We start from the raw sequence: 25,520 nt of genomic DNA on the forward strand, positions 1-25,520 counted from the left end.
CTCAGGACCCTGGCTTTTGAGAGACAGACGCGTTGCCACTGAGCTAAATCCCCACCCCTTGAGTGGCAGGTTTTGTTTCTCCAGTAATTGTGGACCTTTCTGCTTCTGCCCTCGCACAGGGAGAGACTCAGTAGTTTTTATAAATCTTCCTGAAGGGTTTACTTGACTCCTCTTAATGATGGAAACAATAATGTATTTTATTCCAAACAATGACAAATTATACCTCCTGGCAAAATACTAATTGTTGTCTCATAAATTCACACTCGTTAGAATTAAAAAAATAGTCTTGCTTAGAAAAAAACCCTTGAAAATCCCATTTCTAGGACATCTCTGTAAGTTTGTTGTCAGTTTCAAAAATTGCTTGGGAATGATGTTGACTTTTCCTTGTCTTCACTGCTTTTCTTCTGAAATGACTTCCCATGGTTTCTTCTCTCTCTACCCCTTTCCATCCTCTCCCCTCCATCAAAACTTTATTGCTAGCTCTTTGCCAGACCTTATGAAAGATACCTGGCACTCCTTGAGGGTGTAGATGTGAAAGCAGTGGATTCTGTTTAAAATTAGCTCATCATCTTTTGAAAATGATACTTCAGATACTTTTTGGTAATAGTAAGCACATCGTACAATGGGCAGAACAGCACAATTCCCTTGTCCTGTGCTAGAGGTTTGATGAAGGAGCTAGGTAGTGATAGTCAAGTGATGGATATAACCCAGACTCAGAAAAGGAAGTACTTTGGCCAACAGACAAGTGGCAGCAGGGATTGCAGGTACAAATGACAGCATAAATATGCCAAGAAAGGTACCGAAGAAGTATCGGTAAGCCTCTTGAGGTCTGAGAATACAAAATCGAAATGCCATAGTATTTTTACAAACCCAGGAAATAAAGAATGATCATTTTCACATATAACTAATGTTAGATGAAAGAGACAGCCAGGAAATAAACACTGGTCAATTTCACATTCTCTATATTAGATGAAAGAGAAATCAGTTAAAAAATTTATGTTTTCCAGACAGTTGCTTAGTTTATTGTAAAGTCAATGTATTAATCACCAGGATATTACACTATTCATTGAAATCACCATTAAAGCAAAGAACAAAAGCCATGTTCCATAGGGAGCACTTACTCTCTTCATTACCCTAAAATAATTTGTGAAGTTATTTGTGTACTTGTAGTACTTCCTTATCTTCTGCATCATTCTGTTGTTTGCAGTGCTGGACTCAGTACATGGAACCGAGTCTGTATCCGGGAAATTTTTGTGCCTTGGTTCGCAGAGGCTTTCACTGAAAGGAGATAATCACTGAAAATTTTGACAAGAGATTTAAAAAATAGTTCAAAGGTTTAGTTTCAGATAAGGGATTATTAGTTGATATGATAACAGCCATCATGGAAAAGTCGGATTGGCCACAGAAATCTGTGGAGGGAGATGTTCTTCCAGTTTAAGCCATTCTGGTTGGCTTCATGGCACAGTTTGTTTTAAAACTACCTAGTCTTGGGCCAGGGATTTAGCTCTGGTTCTGGCCCCTGCCTCGCAAGCGCAAGGTCCCGAGTTTGATCCCTGGTACCAAAAAACAAAACAAAACAAAAAAACTGTCCAGTCTGAATAGAGGTTTTTTTGTTTTAAAGTGGAGAGAAATGCTTTTTGTGGGGAAAAAAAAAAATCTTGAGTGAAAAATCAGTTTGATAAGCATACTCAAAATTATTGAGCAAATAAATTTGAGAAACAGTATTGGATTAGGTATTTTCAGGTTACATCCGATTGGGGTTAAGTTACATGAAATTGGGTTCTGCTTCCAGCTTTGCTTTTTGCCAATTTAAAAAAAACAAAAAACAAACCTTTTTCAGTTTACTATCCTCTTCTCTTGGAGCCCCTAGTTGAAATTTCTCTATTGTTAAAACATAAACTTGCGATAAATTACAGTGAGATAATAATGTATGTACTTATGGGAAAAACAACAAAACACCAGTTTTGAGATCTTCCTTTTTCCAAGTTGTAATCCCAAGTTTTCTTTGTCCTATACATGGAATCATTTGTAGAACTGGTTTCACTCTTACACGTTTTTAAAGGGTTTATAGTGAAATTAGGAAGGTTAATCTAATAAAACCTCACAAGTTGAATGAAGGGTGAGAAAAATCTATGAGATTTTTAACGGAAATATAGAAAGAGGTCAAGGTAGAGGAAATAAAAAGAATGGCAAAGGGATTAAAATATTTCAAAGTAAAGATCAGTACAACAGTAGATATGGAACACCTTAAAGTATCTTTTGTATTAATAGAACTCTATTTTACCTAAATTTAGGATGAAAAGTTCTCCAGAGGATTTTTAGTTTTAATAATGATTTGACATTGGGCTAATTTAATTTTTATGGGTATATGTCAATTTACATTTAGTAAATTTGATTCAGAGAAACTCTGTTATGTGATTTTTCTTTTACCATTTTGCAGTTATGTATTTCTTTGTTATAGTAAGAAATTGAAGGCTATATGTATAATTCATGCTAAATCAGTATAGTGGTCTAGAAGGTTTTTCAGGAGACTAATAATGGAATAGAGGATTCTTTAATACATATGAGTATATAAAATATTATTAATGTTAACAGATGTTGTACTTTAATCCCCTAGAATGATTGTTTGGTACCAGCAGGAGATTTATTAAGACTGAATTGTGTGAAATTGCGTCTTCCTAAGCTGCTACTTAGATTGTAAAAACACTATTGAAAACTGTTAAAAAGTTTTAGCTGTAATTGGCAGAGAAGTATTAACTGTGCTAAAAGAAGTATGTGTTTATGGTTGGCCCATGTGCCTTAACCTTTTTATCATTTATCTTCTTGTATTAATGTCACTGGATTATTACTTCATGAGCCAGGGTAGGAAGGGTGAATGCACCATTTAAATGTGTGGCACATCTATCCTTATCGCGAGAGACATGAAAAAAAGTCATTTTGTGTTATCTGTAAAATGGAAAAGACATTTCAAAATTTCATTTGCAGTAATCCACTTCTAGTAAAACACCTAGATTATTAGTACCATACTATAATACTCCTATTAAAAATTTGTAACCTCTGTTTTGTCTTACATGTACAATATTGACAATTAGGCCTGCATTTACTTTAATATGATGCCTGTTAAATGTGTCTTAAAATGTTATTCTTATGAATAGTATGTTATAGTTTGTTACATTTTAAGAAGCATTACATTGCAGAAAATAAAAATCTTTACTGCAGTAATACTGTGTAATAAACTTATATAGATGGAGAGGAGTCTGGATATAGGGAATTGGACAGCTCTAAAAATACTTTTCTTTCAGAAGAAATAGGTCCATATACTGTATTGTGAGTTCATAGTTACTTGGAGTAAGATGAGTGATTTCAGCCCTGTAGAATTTTGAGCTTTTAAAAGAAAGTTAGTAAATTAGAATTTAGCAATTTCCCGAATACAAATTTGGACCTGGGAGATAGCTAGCTACTACTTCCTATGGGTGAGTAGCAATGGTGACAGAAACGTAGGGAGTTGAAGCCATTTTTACCAGCAGCTATTTGAAACCACCCCACTAATGGTTGAATACCTCAGGGTCTTATCCAAACCTCATTACTTTTCAGTCTCCCATTACTTATTGTTTTGATTGGTTTTATATTTTCTCATGACAAGAAAAAAGAGTAAGATAAGTTACTGTGGTAATGTCCTTTGTTCTCTTTTCTGGAATTTTTCTCCAAACACTCTAAGCTGTACACGTGGCTCTGTTACATACTGTAACATTCATTTGTTTTGGTCAGTATAGTACTGCTTGGTTTTATTTTTCTCATTCCAGCATGGTCAATTTGCCTTCTCATTAACATTTAAATTAATTTCTTAAAATAATAGACAGAGTTGGTTTGGTTATTTTGGCAGGTATTGACAGTGATCGGTTTATTACTTAACTGCATCCAGTTATCTTGGTCTTGTGTTTGTTCATCTATAACGGGCCGCCAGCTGGTTTGGAAAGTCCTGTTGGCGGCAGCCATAGGCATCCATTTAGCGTCCTCTGTAGTGCCTTCCACCGTCAAGTGACAGAATTGTGTAGTTGTGACAGGGGCTGTATGTTGATTCTAATCTTTCCAAGTCTAGTGGGATGCAACTCATAATTTTAAGCTTAAGAGACTCAAAGAATTAATAGTTATCATTGATAGCTGCTCTTTTTCAGCAGTTTCTTTATGTGGGATGGCAACAATAAGTGATACTTTTTCCTCCAAGTCTTTTGAGTTAAAACAATTTGAAAAATCGTTAAAATATTACATATACACTTAAGTCATCTATCGGATGAGTGGAACTTGGTAATTTAAACTTCTAGTCAAGGTTTCTCAGCCTTTTAGTATACTGTTTCTTTTTATTAAATATCACTTTTATTACTACTGTAGTGTTCCTTGAAATTTTAAGAGGTTATAAAATTATATTTTAAAGTTGAAACATCCATTTTATAAAAACCACGTGCCTCCACTCTGAATAGTAAAAAGTACTAACACATAAAACTCGATGTTTTAATTTTTAACGAATTAAAATTTTGATTTTTGTTTTTAATTTTTCAATATGTGAACCTTTCAGAGTGCCTCCATTAGTCATTATTTTTTAATAGTGTGTTCATACTTCTCTTACTTTTCCATCTTAACTTCCTGATATAATTTAGAGGAATCAAGCACTGTAACCATGCAAAAACCTCAGCCTGATATTGGAAGACAAAGGATCTCTTTTGCTTATGAACTCAGACCATAAATTTATGTTAAATACTGTTAACTTAATTATTTAGAAATACTTGATATATTCAGTTGTCTTTACAACTAAAAAAAAATCCAGTTTGAGTTTTACTTTTAGATACAGATAAAAATTGTATGAAGCATATTGGTAATAGCTTACTTGCTGCTGAACCCAGAGCAGGTTTAGAAACTTCTAGTCCCTACTACCATCTTGATTTTTGTCTACAGTATTCCCAGGAAGGCAGAGTGAGAAACGTGAGCTGAATAAGCCTTAGATTTTTGTAGTTTGTCTGTTAATGTAACAATACATATATGGATTTCAAAAAATATTATTTTGAAATAGCCACTTCTTTAGATGTAATTTTAAAAAAGATCAGAATAATTGCCAAGACATATTTTAAAGAAACATATTTTGAACATATCACAGAAGACCCTGATGAGAATCTTCCTCAAAATTACTTAACGTGGAGTCTGTACCGTCAGCGTATAATGGGAAAATTGGGACAATGATGGAATGCCAGATTTACCGTGTATTCCTCCCCGAATATGCTGAACTGGAGCTCTGGATGCTTATGAAGTGTCCAGACCCTCAGTGGTGCAGGGTAAGTGTGCTCTTGATTCCGCTCGTAGACTCTTCAGGAAGATGACACTGGTTGATCTTAATACACATCTCAGTGACATACAGATCCAGAAATTGCTGTTACTTCTTTCTCATTGTGACACGAAATAAACTTACTTCCATTAAATAATTTGGGAATTTAGTAATTATTATTTCGTGCGTATTTTTGATCTTGATCGTTTTCTAGTGTATTTAATTATCCTTAGAAGATAATTACCTCCTTTTAGAAGGCAGCCATAGTTTAATCTTTTTTTAGAATCCTTTTAGAACTGAACACAGGACCAATTAATATATAAGCTAAAAAATAACACTCATTTCAGCACCCAGTATCAAAAATATCTTGGAGGCACTCACTAGATATTTATTGACTTGAATTGAGATACATGCAGTTATACTGCTAGGATGACCTGCTTTATTTTAAAAGAAGGCAAGTTTAGAAAACTGTATAGACTGTGTAGTTTGCAAATGAATTGTATTGTTTGATTACAAAAGCCAATATGCTAGACTTGACAAAATTTTCTTCAGTTTCTTGCAATATATTTATATTTAATAATTTTCATATTTTTAAAATCATTTGACATATTTTACATTACCTCATTATGTCTAAGCAACCTCTGATGGTGATATTGATGATCTAATATACAACAGATCCTGGGTCATTATTATTTCATTTAGTGGTTGTATATATAGACCAAGAGGGAATTTGAATATTGATTCAGGGAATGGCTAGCAACAGTGATTTATGAACAGAGGGTCCAGTGCAGTGAGCCAAACATAACAGAGCATCTTACAAGCCACACTGAATTTTTCATTTGTATTTGCCCAATTATGCCATCATCTCTATAGATGTCAACATGAAAGCATCCTTCCCAAACTTTTTGTTTATTGAGTTTTTTCTGAGACAGGGTCTCACTATGCAGTTCAGGCTGGCCTTGAACTCATTTTGTAGCCCAGGCTGGCCTCAAACTCGAGGCGATCCTCCTGCCTCAGCATATTGAGTGCTGGGATCACAGGCATGCCATGCACCACCATGCCTGGCTTCTTTGCATAACTCTTAAGATGCACTGCTAGTTACATTGGAGAATATATTTATGTTTATTTTTCTAATTTACAAGCAGCTTCTTAGGTAGTTTGTTGATAAGATTTATCAGTCTAGAATAATTTGTTAATTTATAACAATTGTTAGAGCTTTAAAATAACAATATAAATGAGTAAAATTATGGTAGCTCAACTGGAAATACTAAAAATTAAGTTAATATGTAGCCATCATTACCTAAGGGGTGTTAGTTTTGCACATGTAAACATTGTGAAAATCAACTCATTATTCTTTTAGTATTTCATCCCTTTCATAAGCCCAAAATGACTTTTCTATTTCCATATTTTATTCTAAAGGAAAAAAAAATGAAACATGAAGAAAATTTGTCTGATCTCCTTAATTAGTGGCAGTAGTGGTTTTAAATCATGGGCTATTTCTCAGCACAGCTGTATGCATACTGCCCTTGAACACGTTAAGTTCCTCTTTCAGTCCTCCTACCCCCGCCTCGCCTCTTTCTTTCTCTCCTTCCCTGTCTCCCTCTTTCTCATAGTGCTAGGTTCAGTCTACCACCTTGTATATGCCAGGTAAATGCTGTACAGAACTTTCTCGTTTTAAGATAAAACAATATATTTCTCAAGATCTTTTATTCAATATGTAGCAAATAATAGGTGCTCACTAAATATTTGCTTGTTTTTCTTTTTTGGTACCGGGGATCGAACTCGGGAGCTTGCGCTTGTGAGGCAGGCAGCAGAACCACTGAGCTAAATCCCTGGCCCCAATATTTGCTTTTTAAATAGGTGAATAGTGGAAACACGGCTTTCTAATTAGCCTTGATTGGAATCTCAGCTCTGCCACCTAGTTAGCTAAGTAATTTCAGTCTACTTACTTTACATAAGCCTCAGATTTCTGTCTTCGTAATATTGATCTTATATTTGTATAAGGATTAGTGATTCGTGTCTATTACTGTATTTCTCTCATAGTAGGCACTTGGGAATGTTTCTGGTCACAGTACCTAAAATGTATATTCAACTCTAAAAAACGTGCATGAGAATTCTTTTTTATTTTTGGTACTGGGGATCGAACTCAGGACCTTGAGCTTGCCAGTCAGGCGTGGTGCCATTGAGCTAAATCCCCGGCCCAAGAATTCTTGACTATTATAAAGTTGAGAAGAAATACAATATAATGTGTTTTAAGTTTGAAGGGGCCTGCCATTTAAAAAGAACTTTTCCCCCAATGGGAGGGGGCACTACTATGTTGTACGTGAGCTGTAAGTTTTGTAGGGGAGTATTTTGGTCCGGGCATGTATATTTTAGACTGGGCATATAACTTTTTTTTTTTTTTTTTTTTTGCTTTTGAAGCTGGAATTGCAAGTTTCATGGGGCAATAAATGTCCCCTGTGTTGGTTTTAAAATGACAGCCTTTTTAATTTTATTGTTTCAACTGGGTGGATTTTAATGAAGAGAATGGCAGGCTGCCCTGGACCGTGCCTCCAGTGTCCACAGCTACAAGCCTCTTTTGCATGTTCAGCATGACTCCTAGATATTTCAGCAAGTAGCAGATGTGATTTACTAGGAGCATTCCTGAACTCCTCTCATAGAAGTGTTCATTCCTCACCAGGACGGAATTTCAGTAAGGGTAAGACCCATAATGAATATTAAGGGGATTTGAACATAAATAGTTTAATTGAAATACTTTAGACTCGATGCCAGTGTCTTGATACCAGCAGTGTCCAAAGCTAAGAGACAAGCCGACTCGGGTTGGCCACGTGGCTTTTGAATTGATCAGCATTCAAACTGCTATCCTAGTGAAGGAAAGAAAATAAATTCAAACCCCAAAGAAATGTCTGGAGCTAAGGAAGACTTTCTGGTTAGTGGTAACCGGGACTTACTTAGCTGACTTTCTGAAGGGAAACTCCCAGAGGTGTTGGGTTTTCTGGGATGTTAACATGAAGAGGAAATTCCAGCCTGTAAGGATCACACATAAAATATTTCTGGAAAGTGATTACTCTGATTGAGTTTTGGCTAAGTTGATATTAAACTCATTTGTTTTTCATTTTCTAAGTTTTTGCATGGAGAAGTGTGGGATTAAATAAGTATCCTGTTTTTTTGTGGGGTTTTTTCCCCTTCAGTAACATATAGAAAAACAGCCTTTTTTACTTGTAAATTTTGTCCCATGGTGGTTATAATTTTATAATGCAGGTAAAATCAGACTGATTTTGTAAAGCTATGTTTAGTTTTCATTTAGAGCTGACATATATTTGATGCATAAAATTTCAGGCTTACCCAGAGCATTAATGTTTCATCTTGTATAGCATTAGTGCGTAGTAATAAGGGTGGATGACTTTGGTGGGTCTCTTGCTTAGATAGCTTTTTCATTTTTCTCCTTTCTTTGGTCCCTGTAGTTATTTTGGGCTTAAAATCCATTGTTCACAGTGGTTCAGTGTCTGTGATTAGAAACCAGAGACAAAGCTTTAGATACAAATCTGCTTGATGACTTTTCTCTTAAAAGAATATCAATCTTAGCCAATTTAAAAAATTTTTAAATTTCTTTTCCTCTAATTATAATTGATGTTATACCTTACTTATTTCATTGATAATTATCAACAAAAAGTTTTAATTTTTTTCTATATCTGCTAAATAAACCTTGCAACATCTGGCTAAATGTGATTTCCTGGTAATGTAATGTAAATATGTGACTGAAAACTGGTTACTTTTGTTTTCCTTTTAAATAATTTTGCTGACAGTTTAAGGCACAGGCTATTTATTGCTGCTAATAAATATAAGCAGGTTACTATCTGAAAGACAACAGCTGACTGTACATTGTAAGTGCTGTATAAAACATTGAGGGCTGTTGGGATGTAAACAGTGCTGAAGCATATTCCTGGAAGTCACTGTTTAGCTTTAGAAGGTTCAGTAGTAATGATGCATTAATTGACTTTTTACATGACAGAGTAATAGGATACTTAGATCTAAAAAAATCATGGCAGAGATTTGGTAGACAATGCTTTGTGGTTTTTAGAAACAAGATCAGGATGAAATTGTTTGAATCTTCTTATTTGAAGGAGAAAAAAACATAAATAGGAGGCTGTATATTAGAATTGACTTGGCTTTTTAAAGGTCCTAGTCATTGACAGGAGGAAAGTGCTATTTCTGTTGTTACTTAGAGATGAATTGTTAGGCATCATTACCCTTGTGGTGCCTCCTCTACCACACTAAGCTGTCATTGGCTCTTGGAAAAAAGGTTTTCTAAAGTCTGAATATTAGCAAGTTATTAATACAGGAAATCATTTAAAGGAATCCTTTCTCTGTGTTGAAAGCCCTTTTTTTTTTGGTTTTGTTCCTTGTTTGTGTTTGCTTTGTGAGATACTCCTGTTGAGCTTTTTTTTTTTAGAGCTAGAAGGACCCGTCTGTTAGCCACATCTGCGCCCATGAATGTCTTTTTGGCTCCAGCTTGATTTAGGAGTGATGTTTTCTTGGGATTAGTTTCACCATATTTGATTACTTGTTATTCTGTTCCTAGCTGTTTGTGGTTTCCTAAGTATTTCAGTTTTCGTTAATATTTGTTGAGTGAGGAGTTGTTTTTAATTTGGATCACAGCAGTAAAATCTTTTGACTCAGTTTTCCAAATTACTCCATAGTTTATAAACTTCTGGAAATAATTTTATTTGATAAGAAAGTGAGTGGGTATAGGCTGTAGAATGAGAAAAATAAATTAATATTCTTTTTACTTATTGCACAGGCTGTTGTACTTAAGCTTTATTTGTGTAAAAGAACCCACGATTTTATACATTCTAGAATGTTTATTTATCAGAAACAATAATTTACATTAGCCTTACAGTTGGAGTGTACTTTGCAAATGTGTTTCAGATTCTCTGAATTTTAGTATTTAAAGTCTGTTCATGAAGAATTCTGTCCTGGCCAAAGACCACAACAGAGGTCCTGGTTGTGTGGTTTCCTCCTGCTTTTCCACTCACTAACAGAGGTTTTCCTATCTTGGCAGCTGTTTCCTGCAAAGCAGTCATCAGCCCCTGATTTCTTCTTTCCCCTTCTTCCCACAAATAAGGACTCTTTTAAATAATGGGTGACCAAAGACTGATCTTGGTTCTCCTTAGGGAAGTTTCAGAGTGGCGCATGTGGGCCAGCCTGCCCGTAGGCATCAGCAGATAGGAAATTACTCACTCCAGGTCCAACTGGGGCAGTCAGAATCCTCTGCTAGGGTATGGAGCAGCCCAGAGGCTGAATCAGTTTCACTTGTAGCAATCATTGCACTCAACCACTATTAAAATTACTCTAATATCTTGATCAGATTATTGAACAGACTGTAAGATAGCAGAAACTGTTCATTGATGAGTCTTCTGGATAGGACAGGCCAGTTAGCCTTTTGACATGACAAGTAGATTTAAGGTAGGGACTTTGCCACAGCAGCTGTAAACTGCAGGTTTACTTTAGGTTATGTCTTTTGACTAACCTGTGGGACTTCAGAGTAAAAAGTGAGCAAAGCAAGCCAGCTAGTTCGGCATGGATGTGTGCTGTGTCTTCACCAGATGGTGATGGTGATGAGGATGAGGAGGATGATGATGATGAGTTTTGGTACTGTTGAACTCAGGGCCTTAGGCAAGGGAGGCAAGTGCTCTACCACAGAACCACAGCTTAAATGGCCTCCCACTCTTCTGCTACCACTCTTTTTTATTTTAAAAATTTTAAAATTTTGAGACAAGGTCGCATTAAGTTGCCCACACTGACATGGAACTTGCAGTTCTCCTGCCTGGCCTCCTGAGTAGTAGTTTATAAGGTTTAGTTTTGATGTATCATTTAAAAAAATTCTTTTAGCATTCAGAAGAGGAAGCCTGTTGTGATGTCCTTTGTTTTTTGTTTTGTTTTGTTTTGTTTTTGCTTCTTTAGCTAGAGAAGCACCTGATATCTTTTCAGAACTGCTTAATACTGTTTGACCTCCATCATTGTGATACCTAAATGTCTTAAGTGATTTCAGAGAGAGCTAAAAAGTAGATGGATTATGAGTCATGGAGGAGGAATATAGGGAAGCAGTTATATCTCTGAATCTGCGGGCATGATAAAACAAACTCCTTATTATAGAAATTTCTTTCTAGTTTCATTTGTGATTTTTATGGATCTTTATATTTAAGTACTAGATAATAGCTTCAGATTGTTTTACATTCTTTTTGGTATGTTTGTTGATAAGCCATGATAGAGCCTTTATGGTGTGATAAACGTTCCAACCATTTACAATCTGACTGCTTTAACATTGAAATTACATTTTAGTGAACTGCTAATACATGATAGTAAGTGGCTAATACAGTCATGTAGGATGCATTGAAGCATGTAGTAAATAAAAGTAGATCTGTTAATGTGAAAAAGAACTCAAAGTTGCCAGGAAAAACTTTGCTGCCTTCATTATCTTTATGCTTTAAGGACAGCATCTAAATTATTAAAGAATTGTCTTATTTGAGCTACTTATGCAACCTCGGAATGGGAAGGGTAAAAATCCCCTCAGTGCCCTACTTTATAAAACTGTAGTTGTAGCTTGTTAAGGGTGGCAAGAGGAAACTTGATTCAGTATTACTCAGAGGAAGATACTTGGATTCAAAGATGAAGAAATTGTAAGATGTTCCTTTAAAGGAAAAATTGTGATGTCTTTGCCCTCAGAGGCTAGCCCAGGAGAATAGATGTATTTGGAAAATGCTGTCATTTTATGTGTATTGTAAGGTTAATGCTATCTCTGTGACTCCTCATACTGTCCTAGAAGGAGGTAGAATCTTTGCACAGAACTCAGCAAATAATCTTGTTTCATGGGATTTTAGTAACCAAAAAACGCTTTGACTAGATCATCCTCCTGAAGCTTTTGTGCCTTTTCCAGTTTGGAGAATTGGACCCATGAGGGCTTGTCAAAATTAGAATTGAACCCAGGTTTGGTGTCCCTTGGCCCACTTGTTTTAAAAGAGTTAAGCAGCCTGTAGATACAGCGAACATGACGTAGGGGTTGTTATTTGGGTTCAGTGGACTTAAGGATGTAAGTTTAATCTTAACTTGTACCTTGCTTTTAAAGAAAAAGTAGTACACAAAGAATAGCTATGAAACTATCAATTAAATTGCTTCCTCTATGAGTAATTAGCAGTCATAAATTACAATTTGCTGTATGGTATTCAGGAACATGGCATTTTTGGAATGCCTGTGTTGTATAAACGAAAGCTCACTCATACGTTAACAATGGTACACCTTTCTATAGAAAAGTAAACTCATTACATCTGTAACCCACGGTGCAACTGGATAAAATAATTGCTGTTATCATCATTAGAAATGAAAAAAGTACATATGTATTCCTGACATTTTTTTTCGAGGTATTGTGTATTAAAGCTAATCCTTTGATAGGCTAATATATGTTATGGAGATACAGATGTGTTATATAGAATGATTGTCTTTGCTTTTCTAAGAAAACTTTATTACTAAGAATTTATATACTTATTCCATAAACTCCTATGTCATGACTGTCTGTAAATGCTTCTTGGGGTCTGTTGTCGGAATGTAAGGCTCAGATATCCAGTGTATAAGAACAGCTTCCATATTGTATATAAAATCAAAATATATTTATACTTATGGAAGGAAGGGATGGACAGTGGTTATTTTTACATTTTCTGTGACATTACAGGACCATAAAGTAAATGATGGATTTGTTTGTTTTTCAGATATGAGGATCAATGATGCAGACTGCTGGGTTCGATGAAGCTGGGCATTTATAACTAGATTCATTAAGGAATACAAAGAAAATATTTAAAAGCATCAATAATGGTGTCTTCTGGTTGCAGAATGCGAAGTCTGTGGTTTATCATTATAATCAGCTTCTTACCGAATACAGAAGGTAAGATGCAGTTTAAATTTTGTTTCTTAAATCTAGGAGAACTTGAACTATGTATACAATCCTCGTTCTGTGAAAGTGGCGAGAATATTTTTTTTTAGAAATTGGTGTTGAATTCTTTCTTTTGGTGGCTGAGTTATTTTTGTTTTTTGGTACCAGGGATCGAACTCGGGACCTTGCGCTTGCGAGGCAGGCGCCGGAACCACTGAGCTAAATCCCCAGGCCTGCTGAGTTATTTTTTACTGTAGTGTGATATGGTATAGAGTTGCATGTCTGAATTTATATTTTACATAAATTTAAAATAAGTAATTCTAAATAAGCCTAAGGGAACTAAGTTGCTGTTTTTATATATTTTGCATCTATTGACTACATTTATTCCTGTAAAATTGAAAGTATTTTTTAGTGACTTTGCTTCGTCTTTAGTTTTGTCTGCTTTGAAGTAGTCATAATTCTAAAATGCCTATAGCTTCTCATGTCTTCTAGAAAAATTCATTTTTGTAGTGCTTTTTCATGTTATTTATATCTTTTAACTATATATATATATATTCCTTATAATATGAAAATTTACAGAAATACAGTAACTGTTTCTCTATACCTAAAAAAAAAGAGGTAAGGAAATTTTCTTGAGTTCTGTTTTAAATTTCTAATTTTTTTTTAACCATCATAGGGATTGAACTCACAGCCCTGGGCATGCTATTTAAGCTCTCTACCCCTGGGCTACAATCCCAGGCCCTAAAAATTGTTTAGATCTAGAAGTAGTAGTGAGCATATTTTTCAAGATACACCTGATTTTTAAAGAAGCAAATATACGTTTGGGGTCTAATGAAGTAATTTGAAGTATCATTTATTAATTACCATATAGATTTCCTGGAATTTATTATTTCTATTATCTTAAATATTCTTTCTATATAAAAATAACATCACTCTGGTATTTTTTTAGGGCAGGCTGGAAGTTAATATGGAGGTAAGAAATGAAATTTGATAGCCAGTCCATAGTGGTAGTTACTGTATTTAGCCTGGAAATATATTGATATATAAAGCCTGTGAAGAACAGTGTCTGAGAAAAGTATGCAAAATACAAAGATTGTTTTAGTCTCAAATAGTTGAAAAAATATTTTAGGATTTTAAAATTACTTTTTTGTGTAGTTTTATACTTATTAATAAGGTGATGGGGAAAAAGTGTACTGTTAGGTTATAGAAGCATATTACTCTATCGTTTTTGGAATAAGCTTCAAAATGTTAACATTTTAATTTTGCCGAAAGGATTTTTATTTGAATTACTTGTTCCAAAGTTATAGTTTGTCATTTTCCTCCATCTTTTCAGTTCTCTATGTTCAATGTATTGACATAACTTAAGAGTATAATTAACTAGATGATAGATTTAGAAATATTTTAAAATAAGAACTTCTGTATCCAGTAAGTACATAGTGTTCACACAGATTTAAGTCACACTTGAAAGATACAAATAAGTTAATATTTTATTTTCAGATGACATTGCTCTTTGCTTTAGAATTGAAAATACACGAGATCTTAACGTGTAGTATGTCTGAATGAATAATACTGTAATGATAAACAACAAGCAGAAGCTGAGTTTAATAATATGAATCTCAAGCTTGGATTGTTATGAAAATCATATGTATAGTCTATAATTTTGCATGTTTTTTGTAGGAAGGAACTAACTGAATTCCTGCTGTTATGTTTGAATGTTTTTATACATTTAAAAAAGATTCCAGGTGTGGACCAATGGCTCATTAGTCAAATAATGACAAATTTTCCAATCAACGTAGAGACCTCTTTGCTGGCACAGTAGCTTAACTCAGCAGGGGGCTAGCAAACAGAGACTTTCATGACATACTGCCGTTTTATTTCTAGTGTTACCTATCAGGTCAATATTCATATCTGCTGTTACGAGAAATTTCATTTTTGGCCCATCAGGCCAGGGGGTGTTGCTTTTGAAGCAGTTGCCTCCTGCAGGTAAAAAGAACCTGGAATGAACTCATACTGCTAGTTGTAAGAGTATACACAGTGCACACTGTTAGAACATTGATCCGGCATCACATGAGTTTGTCTTAGGAAATTTTTACATGATATTATAGTCTTTTATTGCCGAAAATCAGATAATGGGCTGTGAACACCTGTCGCGAAAACCAATCAAAGTTAGATATGAGGACATAAGAAGGAAGATATAAATTTGACTATTTAGCCATTAAGTTCCATCTGAGCCCTTACATCATTACATTTTAAAATGTTATAAAGATGGAACTTTTTGTACCAGTTCCTAGGTTCTTCCACATAAACTTAGATGAGTTCACCTAGGTGATCTTCCTCCTTTTATTGAGTGACTAAATTGAGCCAAGTCCTTGGGACTCATACACATACAAGACCTAGTTTTTACTCTTGTTCTTTGCTGGGATTGGAACCCTGATACCTACTGGAATCAAGGAGATGAAGTAGCTTGAGTGGAGAGAGTCTGCCAGAGGGCCCATGAGTGAATCCATCCCAGTATTTAGCCTAGTTTTACCAGTCTTTCAACTTTTCAACAGAAACCAAACAGTAAGATTTTAACAACTAATTAAGATTTCCAAAGCAAAACAAGCCTACATGTTGTACAAGGGCTGTGGGCCATGCCTTCCATTTTAGAGCTTTCTTCTGTTTAAGTAATGTTTTATCTTGATAAAACTGTAAAAGTTTCACATGATTTGGATTTGTTTTACATCTGTACTTTGGAGAGATATATTTCTAAATTTGTAAGAAGAACTTATTCTGTGGTTAGAGAAACATTATAAATCTGCTATATTTTTGTGCAGATTTTTTCATTTTTATTGTTTGCTGTTCTGAGGTTGAACCCTGTGCCTTATGCCTGTAAGGAATACTCTATGACTGAACTTCATTCCCAACCACTCTTGGTAAAGCAATCGCTAAACTTAATACCTATTTTTAAAGTTTTGAGGTGATAAAATCTAAATATGTAAAGGTTTAGTTGTTGGCATTACCTTATCTGTAGTTATCAACCTGTCTTGATGCACTTTTTCTTTGCAAAATAGGAGCAATGCTTTACTCTTGAATTCTCTCCTGTGTAGTTTTGAAAATTATCTTTAGAGTTTTAAATGAACAGTGATTATGTGAAGATCAGACATTTCTAAATATTCTGTAACTTTTTCTTGTAACTGATTTTATTCCTACAGAACAAACTCAAATCCTTCACAAGTCAGTTCTTTTGAGAAACTAGTGTGCTTTGATTATTTTGACCAGTTTTTATAAGCATGGTAACCCACTGTGGTATCATGTATCAGTAAGTAGGGAAGTAAATTGAATTTTTGTGTCCTAGAGAATTAAATTATGCTATATAATGGAGCCCTGGCAAGCATAAGTCAGACATATGAAGGCTTGCTCAAGTGACAAGTCACAAATAATAGTGGTTTTTCAGCAAAGCCAGTAAGCTGGATTTTAGGTTGAACTCTTTTTTTGCAGTGCATATGTAATTAGATTTTATAAGTCAAAATTTTAGTTAATTAGCTTAAATTACATTGTTTCTTGTCCTTATTTCAAAGAAAAATATACCAGGTGTGAATGCCAGATATGCCATGTATAGATTTACATATTTATTTTTTATATTAACCAAGAAAATTAAAAACAGTTGCAGGAATAGTATCTTGGCAGTTTTCAGTACACATTTAAATTTTCCAAGCTCATCTTCTAATGACCTTTTGAATTAATATTATCTTTTTTTTTTTTTTTTTTTTTTTGGTACTGGGGATCAAACTCGGGACCTTGCGCTTGCGAGGCAGGCGCTGGAACCACTGAGCTAAATCCCTGGCCCTGAATTAATATTATCTTACTGAAATATAATGTGTTAATATTTTCAGTATCTAGTAGAAGAAAAAAATTGCAGATCTAGTGGTTAAATGTGAATTAGAACAAAACCTTTTCGCATATAAATATTTCCTTCAGAATGCTCTGAATGTGGCAGAAGAAATAATAGCTACTCAAGATTAAATTTAAAATATTAAAATAATGGCCCCTGAATTTTTTTTCCTTTATTTTTTTTCTCATACGTGTACATATGTATGCACACAAACAGTATGTCACTTTCACACGGACAGGGATTTTTGTCATTGTTATTAATCAGCATATTTAAGTGCATAGAAAATGCCTGGTTTTTTGTGAGTACTCAGTCTGTATAAGTCTTTGAAGAAGACTCTTAAGAGTGAGTGGAGGGCACAGCGAGCAGGTATAACCACAGGGTAAGAAATGTCAGCACCTCTCACATGCCAGCAAGTTGTCTGCCACTGAGCTACCACCCAGCAGTACATGTAACTTTTCAGAAAATATTTAAAAAAAAATTACTTTATTCACTGTATTCAGAATTTAATAACCATTTGCTTCCTGGGAATTAGTGTCCATACATTTTCAGAATTTCTTTTTATTCGTCTCATCAGGCTTCTTGAGCATAATTTAAGTTAAAAAAGAAAAATTTTTTTCACTGCTATTTTTCACCTGTTTACCGAGAAAGGAAAGTAATTTTTAAAAATATTGACACCAAATTAGAAAAGAAAGATACATTTTCTTTTAAGGATAAATAATGTATTTAAGAGACCTTCTAAACTGGTTCATTTTCTCTCTTTTCATTGTGATACCCTTGATCCTTTCTTGTTAGGAATGACTAGATGGCCCTTGCTATGATGATGCTACATCGGCTTACTGTAGGGATTTTAGATTCCCAGTCTAGCAAAATTGACTGCTCTTATTCAGGTCACTATATTTGATTAGTTGAAATCTAGGAGGTGTATTTTCAGCAAGGTACGTGGGGATTCGGCTGTATGACTCCTATTAAACTTAATGAGAGTCACAACTCCCATTAAATTAATAGGAATTGTATATTTGTGCCTCCTGCAAATGTAAGCTTATTTTAAAAATTCACAAATTATGTCAATTAACATCCAAAACATTCAAAACAATGCACTCAGGTAATTTTTAGATGATTTTATTTATATTTTTAGTGTAGATCAGTATGATTTTACTCCTTCAGAAAGTACTGAACTATATTGCTCTTAGTACATTTTATGAATTCTGTATTGTATTTTATGTATGTAATGTAATTTGATTGCAGCAGCTTTTATCTCCATAGATAGTGGTATAATTCAGTTTAAAAAATATAAATAGCAATGTCCTTTATAAATTGTATAATGTTGCTTTTTGAACAAATGAAAATTCCTTGTATTATTACTAGATTCAAGATCAGGCTAAATTTGCTCTGAATGTGATTCAGTGTTTGAAAAATTAGAACTAAGCTTAAGTAGGATCCACTGACATCTTTTAAAGAGTTAATTTGGATTATATTTTGGTCATCTTCTGTACCAGTACTCAGTGTCACAATATGCCATGTTTCATGAACAAAGATTAAATTCAAGTGCGTGATTGCTGATTCTTTTTTTCCCCTCATTTCCACTTTCTTCTCTATTCTATGCTCTTTTACTTCTTTTTCAGTAGTGGAGAGGGTTGGTCTACCTGCCTATTATCTGTCTATTGCTGGTGAAGAAAGGGTATCACTCAAAACAGCCACCCAGTAGGCCTCAATAATGTTATGTTTTCTGACTGACTAAATTTTGCAGGCTTCCATTTTCTGACAGAAAGGACGGTATCAAATATTTAATAAATTAATTGAATAGTAATTTTCTAAAGTAAGGAGGTGGTTATTAGCTTATCTGTATTAGAGTTACATTTTAGAAATACTAATTTTACATGCATATTTAGCATTTATCACAGTTATTGTTGCATTTTGAAAGAATCAATAATGTATTAACAGTAGCTTAATTAAAAGCATGGGAGGCATTTAAAATGCCTTTTTTGGACTTGTAATTCTAATTAGTTTTTATTAATTTCAGTTTTGATGAAGACCTTGCTTCACTTTTTTGAGCTGACGCTGCAGTTTTTTATATACTGTATACTTAGTTTGTAGAATTAGAGAAAAGATGATATACATGATTGAACATATCTGAATATTAAAATAGAACCGGGAGTGCCTGGAAAAACAGATTTATCTGCCATATTACTAAGGGAGTGTGTTACTGAAACACATGCTTGGTACCCTATGGTACTTTTTATTTTCTTTTCACCTCCTCTGCCTGACAAAGAATGACGTATGACAGCCATACAGCCTACATGTATCAGATACCAGTGTGGATTAGTGAATATCTCATGACATCTTTCAACCCTGTTCCTGAACTCCTTCTGTCAGTTTAACCGAAGTGATTCCTGGAGAATACCTAGTCCTGGCCTTGGGATCTCTTGGCTAAAATGTAAAGCTGAGAAGGGAATTCCATATCTGTGCTTCAGGAAGCAAAAACAACATTTACAATCTTTCCTTATCAGCATGAGACTCTCCTGAGTTTAACTTTTATGTCCACTATAATTCTTGCTTTGAAGGCTCATTTTTCCTGAAAGGGTTTTTTTTTTTTCAACTTCTGATTTTGAATGTAATATGTCTTCATGAGAAAAGATACAAAATAAAAAATTAAGGTAAAAATATGATCATTTTAAATTCTGTGATCTAGATTCTATGAGCTAGTACTATGACTTTTCTCAATACCCATATTTTATATAGATAATACAAAATTATGTATTCAAGACAAAGTTAAGCTCTTCAGCTACATGTTCTCTTATATTCAGATTTTTCATTTTACATTACAATCAGCTGTATTGTCTCATTACATTTTGATAATACATTTTAACAACAGCTGCTTTGTAATTTATATGTATATATACACATAAATCTGTATATATAGAGAAATATATATATAAAGTGTATCTATACACAGTATATCTTTATATTGCATGTTTTTTTATATCTGGTTATTTCCTGAGGCTAGAATTCTAGAATTGACTATTATGTCAGAAATGTGGACATGTTCCAAATTGGCTTTTCTGAAGACTTATATGAATATGTTGATTACTTGTATGAGGGTATCAATCTCTATGTACTTTATCAGTTTTCATTTAGCATTTTAAAAAGAATTGACACTTATATGTAAAAAGGGTTTTATATTTTAAATTTGTAATTTGGGGGCTATTAATGAGGATAAAATATTTTTGATGCACTTACTTATTAGCTAGTTGTAATTTTGATTTTTTTTGGTTCATTACCTTTACCAGTTTATCTGATTACATTGATTACATTAGTACAGCTCATTGATGATAATGACCTTTTGTCATTTTTATTATGAAAAATGTATTCCAGTGTGTCTTTAGTTTATATTCCTTAATTTTTCATGAAAATGCAAAACGAGAAATTTCTAATAAAACATTAATCACAAGTTTAACATACTTGAAGATTTTATTACATTGTTTGTTTTAATTTTTGATTTGTAGCTATATGGTGAGATTGTTATTTTTATGCCTAAAATCTCGTATCTCGATGTCAGTTACCCATTCAGTTGCATTTCTTGTAGTCGTAAATGTCTTTATTTAAAATTTTAATCTACCAGAATATTTTAAATGTTGCTGGGATCAAACCTGGTATTTATAGTTGGACAAGCACTGTACAACTGAACTGCTTCCCTTGCCCCTAAATTCGTTAGTCTGTAAATTTAAAATGAAATGAACAAACATTAAATTGCTATGACTCAGATTTTCATTAACAAAGTTGATAAAGTTGTTACAAAGTCAGATTAATAAATGATGGACAATAGTTAAAAAATAAAGAAAAAGTGTACCATTTACACTGATACATATTAAACTCCATGAAAATGTCACTGTTCTGACTCCAATAATGTATCAGCATTCGTAGCAACTGAAATGACTTTTTGCATGTACTTTATTTAAGTAAGGTGTATTTATTAAGAAATAATTTTTCTTATGCAGCAAAGAGAGGAACAAAAACATGATTACAGTGATTAAAAAATCCCACAATAAAGAAAAATTCCCATATAATAGGAATCCTGGATTGTCAAAAAACAGGAATTTCCAGGAAAAAATAAAAAATAGAATGGTTCAGATAATGTAGAGCTTTGCTTTGTATAGGGGTTTATGTTAACAAAGAGATCTAAGTAAAATTCTCATTTATTTTGTTGCTTATAGATGTTTCATGTTATTCTCTTGTTTGTTTCTAATTGTGTGTGTTAATCATTAGTTCTCTCTTTTTTGTCTTTGTAGTTTGAGTTGGCCATCTCTAATGTAAAAATCCAAAATGCTTCGAAATCTGAAATCTTTTGAGGGCTTACATGATGCACCCCCCCCCAAATAGTGTGCAAAATTTCTGAGATCCAGAAAACTCTGAGATATGAAACACTTGGTCCCAAGATAAAGGATACTTAACCTGCATTAAATCTAAACCAAGGTGATCAATGTATCTGTGTCAAATTCAGGTCTTCGGGGTGAAATGTTAGGAACTTCATTACCTTAGTCAAACACGGTAGAAAGGATTAGCAGGGCATTGCTGCTAGTGCAGACAGCTTGTTGGATTTGAAGAGACCCATCTTGTATGGTGGAACTTTGCAGTGAGGGGATGGTGTCACATGATTCCAGAAGTTGCCAGGTGAAGCCAAGGAGACAGGTGGTGTAGGTTAATTGCCCTCATTGCTTAAGGAAAGTATTTTTGCTTTTTTTTAATAGTTATATTTTTAAGTTGCCTTAAGTAAGTAGGTCAAATAACAGAATTTGTTTCTGGGCAGAAGCAAAGGAAGTGAGAGGCAGTACAAGGCCAGGGAGACTCTCCTGTGAAAGGAGAAAACAGAAGGAGAAGGGTCCAGGGAGAGAAAGATCCAAGAAGAAATTGTACAAGAGGAGAAGAAATTTAAGGAATGTCATTGAAAGAATCCTATGTATTTAGAAGCAATAGTGTTCCTTGGAATTTAGTGTATATACACGTAAGTTACTGGTGGATCTTGCAAAAGTGTAGATTGTACTTCAATAACCTGGGCTGGGCTTTGATAGTCTGCATTTCTAACCATTCTCAGGTGATGCTGAATTTGCTGGTCTGGAAGAAGACATCTGTATTGGGGAGTTTTACTTATTTATATGTTTGATTAGAAAATCAGATTTCCTGTGACAGTAATTTCCATGTTTGCAAATCGGGGTTTATTTCTAACCCAGACAACATAGCTGAAATATAGAAATAACATCACTTTGAGTTTTATAATTCATTCTCTCAAAAAGGAAGTAAGCTAAGTTGAAACTTTAGTGAACATTGTTATATTTTGTTACATTTCTAATCCTATTGTGTATGCTTTCTGTTGACCTTTTATTTTAAGAATTGTTTTGAAAAAATCCTTAAGCAACAATAACGATATCTGGCTAAACTTTTCTCTGTAGTATTTCCCTGTATTCTCCATTCATATATCCTACTTTCATCCTACCATACATAATCATTATTTTCATAGCATCTTCATAGAATTCTTCTATTGCTTAAAGTAGCATTTATGTACTTTAATGTCATGCAAGTGGCATATTATTTTCACTTAAACTTTAGGATTTTTTTCTTTCTTTTATACTAATTTTTTAAAGTCAACATATTGAACAACTAAGAATTGTCATTTTCACTTTAGTTTTAGTACCGTGACATGTTAGCACTGTAAGAATATAGGATTGAAGAACTTGAATGTAAATTTATCATAAACAGTAGATAAAGATGTTTTACCTGCTTAAGGTCATTTTGTGATTTCTTTCCACTTTGTAGTATTACAGATAATTAAAAATTTCATCTGTCTTTTTATTGGTGGACATAATATTTCTTCTTAGTGGCGGAAACAATTTTATTTTGCTTTTCCTGTCAAAGATCACTGATAATTTACTTTAATCTTGCAAATTAAATCTGTTTCTTCATCAGATTCTTTGGCTTTTCAAAGCAAAAATCAAAGTGAGTAAATAGCACATTTTAAACAAAGTGATTTAGGTACTTCTATTTCATTTTTTGGTAGAATTAAAGAATTTTAGACTTGGAATCACAGCTTGCAGATTAACCATGTAGACTTTCTCATGTTGCAGATGAAGGAAGTAAGACCTGCAAAGGATTGTTGTCCATCTCTACTTAACTGCCAGTCCAGCTTTCTTTTGGTAGAATTTTGTTTAGCTTTAGGTTGTTGATTATGCCTTCCTGCCTCATCAGCTCATCACTCAAGAATTGTTAAAGTATACCTTAAGATGTATAACATTGTTCAATTTGATAGTGATTATCAAGAGATAATTTATTTCTTTATTCATTATCATTTCAGATTAAAAGTTGTATTAAGGTTGACTTTGTTTTGTAAGGAAAATCATGAATTTTACAGGGGAGCTTATCTTATTAACTGCAATTTTCTGATAATCTTTAGAAGTTTACAGCTACAAATAATACTTTTTACAAAGCACAGTCTCTTTGTTGACATGATGAAGTAGTTTAGAAGACTGAACCCTGTAACAGTTTTAAGCATAATTTAAATTTTACTATGTTTAATTATTTCACACCAGTTATCATTCAACATAAAATAGTTAAAGGGCATGCCTCCTGAGCTCTTCCTTCAGTTTAGGTTTTGGACATTATCTTTTCCTTTCAATTTGCTTATAAGAGGAAGCCCAGTTAATCCTTTGCTTTGTTTTAGAGTTTAAGCAAATGGAGACTATCTCTGATAGCTTCCAAAAGCTTTTACTTTTGTTGCATTAAGGGCACTCTGTAAAGATCTTGAGATTCTGCTTTATTTACTAGAAAGCCTGCCTTTGAGAACTGTCATTCCACTCTTTCAGCAGCACTGTTAATTGACTGATAGCAGAGATTGAGGGGAAGAACTCTGGTGGTAGAATCTGGGTATAGGTGTGACTCTAGTTTAAACGGTGGGGAATCTTTACCTCTTGATCCCATTTTTATTTGTACGAAATTACTAAATACAGACTAGAAGAACAAAGTATATTTAAAAGCATTCAAAAATGTTAAGCAACAATAAAACCCCGTAACCATTCAAATGACAGCAGCTGAATATTTGAATTAACTTTTTGTTTGGCTTAATTTGGGGCCCTAATTATTCCTAACTTACGTGAGTAGATTTCAATTATAGTATCCTGCAGGGAATTGTAGCTAAGGCAACTGAAAGAATCATTTTACATAAAGTACCTTTGTTCAAGTGATTAGGCAAGTTAAAAACGTAATGATGTAAAATTGAAACTCTTCTGACAAGGTCCAAACAAATGTTTCTAGTAATTTTTTTTAATTACACAAAATTTAATATAAAATGACATTTTGTTCCTTTGGACTGACTTCATTTTAATACTAATAAATATATAAAGGTGTCAAGAGTGCTTGTTTTTAGCAAAAGACTTTAAAGGACAAGTTTGTCCCAGTGTACACCTTGCTAAATATGCTTTTTTCCTTTGTAATTCCTGGTACATAGCTTGACAACTTTAAACACAGATTTAGAAGAGAAATACACACAAACCACAAGAATGACTGGCGTGTGTTTTGTATTTTGGAACTCATTTCAGTTGAACACAGATCAAAACCTTGAATGGCTGCACACCAAGAAGTTCAGCGACACCGTGAATATGTGACACTTATGTGAGAGTCAGTGGACAGACTCTGTTTAACTCACTCTTCCAAGTATTCTTTCTTCTCACTCTGAGAGCCCACTTAATTCTGAACACTTTATCAGGATGAACGCTACTTTTATGACGTGGTTACTCGTAGATGATACTTTGGTTTTTATTACTCTGTGTATTGGAGCACCATATAAAAAAGCATTTGCTAGCATCAATAGGCCATTTTGAGGCTTAACTGAAACATTTCACTAGGGTTTTATAGCTGCTATTCAAGTGAACAGTTAAGAGCTGCAGGTCCCTCTTATCAGCACTCCTTTCGATTCCTTTCATTCTCTTTTCCTCTCCCCTTCCCCCTTCTCTACCACTTTGGTTTTTGATCATCAATTATACCTTGGTCACTGTCAGTTCTGTGACCAGTTTTTCATTGAATAAAACAGAATTTAGAGGTGGAGCATAAAATTCACAGAATTCAACTATGCTTTTAAGTGAGGTTTTCCTCGTCTGGCTACAGCAAAGCTATATTACTAATCATTTCTGAAAAAAACAGTGCTGAGTTCTTTTTGTTCTTTGGGACAATTTTCAAAAGTTCCTACTTCTAGAAGGCTTTTAAAAATATAAGCAGGAATCTTCCGAGTTTCTATAGCAGCACAGTCCAATATAGCCACAAACAGTTATGAGCACTTGAAATATGACTAATGTGACAGAGAAAAGCTCAATTTTTCGGACAGAGTACTTTATAGATACTCCCCTCTCCTGGGCCCCAGGAATGTT

The 25,520-nt window shown here is 33.9% G+C and overlaps 1 protein-coding gene across 16 annotated transcripts in view; it reads left to right on the plus strand.

Annotated features, from left to right (window-relative positions):
* Positions 1 to 25,520, plus strand: part of Adgrl2 (adhesion G protein-coupled receptor L2) — a 537,596-nt gene that overhangs the window by 369,738 nt on the left and 142,338 nt on the right. For all 16 annotated transcript variants that reach the window (XM_087212965.1, XM_087212977.1, XM_087212970.1 and 13 more), the window contains one exon: positions 13,078 to 13,250. In XM_087212965.1, coding sequence (XP_087069091.1) covers positions 13,178 to 13,250 — 73 coding nt within the window. In that variant the 5' untranslated portion in view covers positions 13,078 to 13,177. The remainder of the gene's footprint in view (positions 1 to 13,077; positions 13,251 to 25,520) is intronic.

Source organism: Heterocephalus glaber, unplaced genomic scaffold (genome assembly GCF_053883595.1).
Source record: "Heterocephalus glaber isolate CG9 unplaced genomic scaffold, H.glaber_assembly_v1.0 deba00001442, whole genome shotgun sequence".
In the NCBI taxonomy this organism is placed as follows: Eukaryota; Metazoa; Chordata; class Mammalia; order Rodentia; family Bathyergidae; genus Heterocephalus; species Heterocephalus glaber.